Source organism: Musca autumnalis, unplaced genomic scaffold, assembly GCF_047663935.1.
Source record: "Musca autumnalis isolate F117 unplaced genomic scaffold, ASM4766393v1 scaffold_1, whole genome shotgun sequence".
Taxonomy (NCBI): domain Eukaryota; kingdom Metazoa; phylum Arthropoda; class Insecta; order Diptera; family Muscidae; genus Musca; species Musca autumnalis.
This window is the reverse complement of record NW_027411644.1, coordinates 316,508,211-316,512,215: the sequence shown is the minus strand read 5'-3', so window position 1 is coordinate 316,512,215 and position 4,005 is coordinate 316,508,211. Positions and strand designations below refer to the sequence as shown.

The following is a 4,005-nucleotide window of genomic DNA, read 5'->3' as shown; positions in this document are numbered from 1 at the left end:
ACAAGATCAAACCACAACAAACCTATGGAAAAATGTATAACCTCTAATAGCCTCAGATAAGATCTATGTTATCTATTGTTGTCTTTGGCAAAAGTGAATGCGTAAACGGTAGCTGTCGGGATGACACAGATGCATACTTTGATAGGGATTGGATCGTCTATAAAAGCCATAACCATAGCGAGTATTAACATTATTCACTTAACAAACTTTCAAAGAGTCTCATCTTTTTTTTTCGATACAAGTTTTCAAAATGAAATTATTCTTGGCTCTATTAGCGATTTGTGCTACGACCTACGCTCAGGTAAAAATGTTCTGATACACTGGATTATCTTTAAAATAACTAAATTGTATACATTTCCTTAGGCCCTACCACCCGTAGGCATGTATAGCGGTTTCCCAGCATCATTTGCTGGGGTTTCGCCCGGACAATTCTACCAAACCATGATTTTGCAAAAGGAAGCTGGCAAACTTTTGGTTAGGCCAGATTTACCCGATGATTTGAGACAGCGTGTTATGGAAACTATGGCCAGAACTGAACAGGCATTAAATAAATGTAACGCTCCTGCTGAACCGGCTACCACTGTCGCAACTGGTCCTTCCACCGCTGCCGCAGCAGCTGGTCCTGTTATTTTACCCTGGATGCAAATACAATGTTCTGCATTGCAAATGAAGCTGTACAAAAGTCAACTGAAAGCCATCAAATATGAAGCCAATGCAAGAGCCATAGCTGCCAGAGCTGTTCCTGTTGCAGCAGTCGTTCCTGCTGCAGCGGCCGGTCCTGCTCCAGCTGCCATGTAAATTGTATATTAAAAATGAAAAAGTGTCGCTTAGCTTCCTATACTTCACCACTCTCAATATGAACAACTATTACAAATTATTTGAACACACCAAAAATATGTATTTAAATAGAATTTAATAATTGCAGAATAAAACATTAAAATATGTTTACTAATTAAATTGATTCTAATATGTAACAACAGCATAATGCTCAGAAGACAAGATATATACTCCAGCCTGTGTGAATTGAGACTTTCATCTATTGACGTCAAAAAGTTGTTAACGTCGAAAACGTCATATAACTGTATAAAACGTATAACAAGTTGTAAACGTCCCCCTATTTGGCCAAAGAAACGCCATAAATTGGTAAGTTCTGTATTTTTTGCGATCGTCACTGTCCAAGTTTTCGGGCAGCAATTTTTATTCCCAATAAACGTGATTCATGTAAATTGATGTGCTTTTGAAATATATTTCTATAACTTTCTTTCAATGAAGAGAAAATTCGTTTGATCGGCTCACATATCACTCTTTAATACGATCTTTTGTTGTTCTATCTCCGAATCTTTGTTTTGTCTGCCAGTGGCAAAATCGCCTAATCATCATGTTGGGATTTATTTTTTTCTTGCCAACCAGACGTTTTAGTTGGTCATCGAAGCCATTTTCCTGTAAGAAGCGTGGGGCCACACAATTAATACCCTTATGTATTTAGGGGGTTTCTGAATTTTGTGGTCTATTTTGAGCTCAAAAACTGTTGCGGAGGAGGTACCATTGTAGAAGTTGGTCAAAGTATAATTTAGAGCTTTTGGGCCACTACGTCAGGATGTATGCACTTGCGCGGGAAAACATAATATCGCTGTAAACAGAACCACAAGGCTTGGGATCAGTCATTAAAACAAAATCTGCAATGTTATCCCATTTTTTGAAATGCTTTTTCTTGAATAGTATCGTTCTTTTTTAACCTAGAAGCTTGAAATTTTGTATTTTGACTTTTAGGAGATACGACTTCGGGCATTTATGGTGACGATGTACCCCCGTTAGCATAAATGCTGAGGGTATAAAAAGACCAAAGAATCTAAAAGTGAAGCTCAGACATTAATGGTTCGTATGGCATTTCAAGAACTATTGAACCACTACCTCCAATATCTTTACGCATGGTTCCTCAGCAAATACTGATATACTAGGTCCAATGTCACTGGAATGGTATGCACACGCGCCTTGCACACATAACGTCGTGGGTTCGATTCCCCGGCCAGGCAACATCAAAACACTTTTCAACGGTGGCAAAATACCCGTCAGTAATGTTGGCGACATTTCCTGAGTATTTCAGCCACGTACAACTTCTCTACAAAAGTGGTGTCTTAGACACGCCGTTCGGACTCGGCGATAAACTGTAGGTCCCATATCATTGAGCTAATACGAATCGGGGTGCACTCATTGATATGAGAGAAGTCTCCATTGTCCCTTATGGGATGTTTGTGGAACAATTATATATACATATGTATGTAGATATATTATATGTCACTAGTGACTTTCAAATGACATGTTCTTACAAAATGTTTGAATTTCATACAATTATGTGAAGATTACAATATGCTGATTTTAAACGGAATAACGAGAGGTGATTCTTTACATACGTAACAACATTAGGCGAGTCTGTAAATGACTTATGTGCGGTTTCTAAAGAAGTCCTGGAAAGAATTGAAGAATTTAAGGTTGATGAAAAGATATGATCCGATCACTTCCCTATTTTAGCAAGGATAAATGTAAAATCTGACATACAAAGTGGAGAAAAGATGTCATTGTTGCCGAAACTTATTTGGAAAGAAAAGGATAAGAATACATATCAGCGAAGAATAAACATGAATCTGAACGTAATTGCATAGACACAGCAGATAACCCTTAAGGGAATTTGCAATGTGATAACAAATTCTTCACCAAAACAATAACAAAGATGAACAAAAACAAAGATGAACAAAAACAAATATGGTATAATATGGTATAATGGTATGGTATAATAACTGCAATAAAGCTGGTATTAACCGTTTCAATCTGCTCAAAGTATATAGAAGAACAAATGATGTGAAAGACAGAAGAAGATACATATCTGCACAAAAACAATACAAGATCATATGTGAATCTAGCAAATCTGAATATTACAAAACCATCAGTAATAAACTAAACTGCATAAGAAACTCCGGGGATGGTGGAAAATGGCACGAGAACTACGGAATAACCATGTGTATTTATGAATCTCGTTTCCGAATTTAATTAGCGTAGAATTAATTGTTCACAGTGTCTTTAGTATCTTCTGTGGGGCATATCAATGTACGTGTCTTACATTGCTCTCGAATCGAGCCATTATCACACGGTCAGGTATTGGTTTCCATGTCTGCAATGACCTCTTAGCGTTCTTCGACATTATCATTCCAATTCCATTTTACCACCATTTGTAACGTGACAAGTGTCACATACATACAATGACATCTACTGTCTTCCCATACCATCATAGTAGCAATGAGTCGATATGCACTCAGCAGAATCTCCATCTACGCCAATTACTCAATACACAATAATTCGCATTCACTTCATTCCAGTTGAGCCTTTAGTATTCCAGATTTCGCCGTTGAAGTGAGCTTCTTGCTATCCACCAAGGTGAGGTGTTGGTAAATTTTGGAAAGGGCTACCTATTGATACATTGCACACAGAGACTTATTGTTTACTGTCCCACAATGAAACTTTGATTTTCTCTCCCTCACGGAGGCTTCGGCTTTCTGTACCACACAGAGATTTCGGCTTTCTGTACCACACGGAGACTTCAGCTTTCAGTCATACACAGAGGCACCTTCTTTCTGTACCACACAGAGACTTCGTTTTCTTTCCCACACGGAAGCTTTGGCTTTCCGCCCCACACAGATAATGCGGTAGTCTGTCTCTCACAGTAATGTCGGTTCCCTGTTTATAGAGATACGTAGTAGTTTGTACGAGTTCGTAACAGTAACTATAGTAGCGTTAGTTAGTTATTACATCGTCGTTCCAGATCGTGATCAGCCGACCTCCAGAAATCATCAGTCAACACGTTCCCGATCATCACTAAATCGTAAAATTAACCAGCTTCATAGCTCCCGTTCATCGACAGTTCTCATCGATCATCAGCCAAGTTCACGATCATCGTCAGCCAAATTCCCGAAGTTCATCATATCGTCATCAACCGAATAATCAGCAGTCAAC

At 38.5% G+C, this 4,005-nt stretch overlaps 1 protein-coding gene across 1 annotated transcript; it reads left to right on the top strand.

Annotated features, from left to right (window-relative positions):
- Positions 1 to 208: 208 nt before the first annotated feature.
- LOC141391498 (uncharacterized) lies at positions 209 to 957 on the top strand. The gene is made up of 2 exons (XM_073964378.1): positions 209 to 301; positions 364 to 957. The coding sequence occupies exons 1-2, from the start codon at positions 251 to 253 to the stop codon at positions 796 to 798; spliced, it is 486 nt and encodes a 161-aa protein (XP_073820479.1). The 5' UTR covers positions 209 to 250; the 3' UTR covers positions 799 to 957.
- The last annotated feature ends 3,048 nt before the right edge of the window (positions 958 to 4,005 follow it).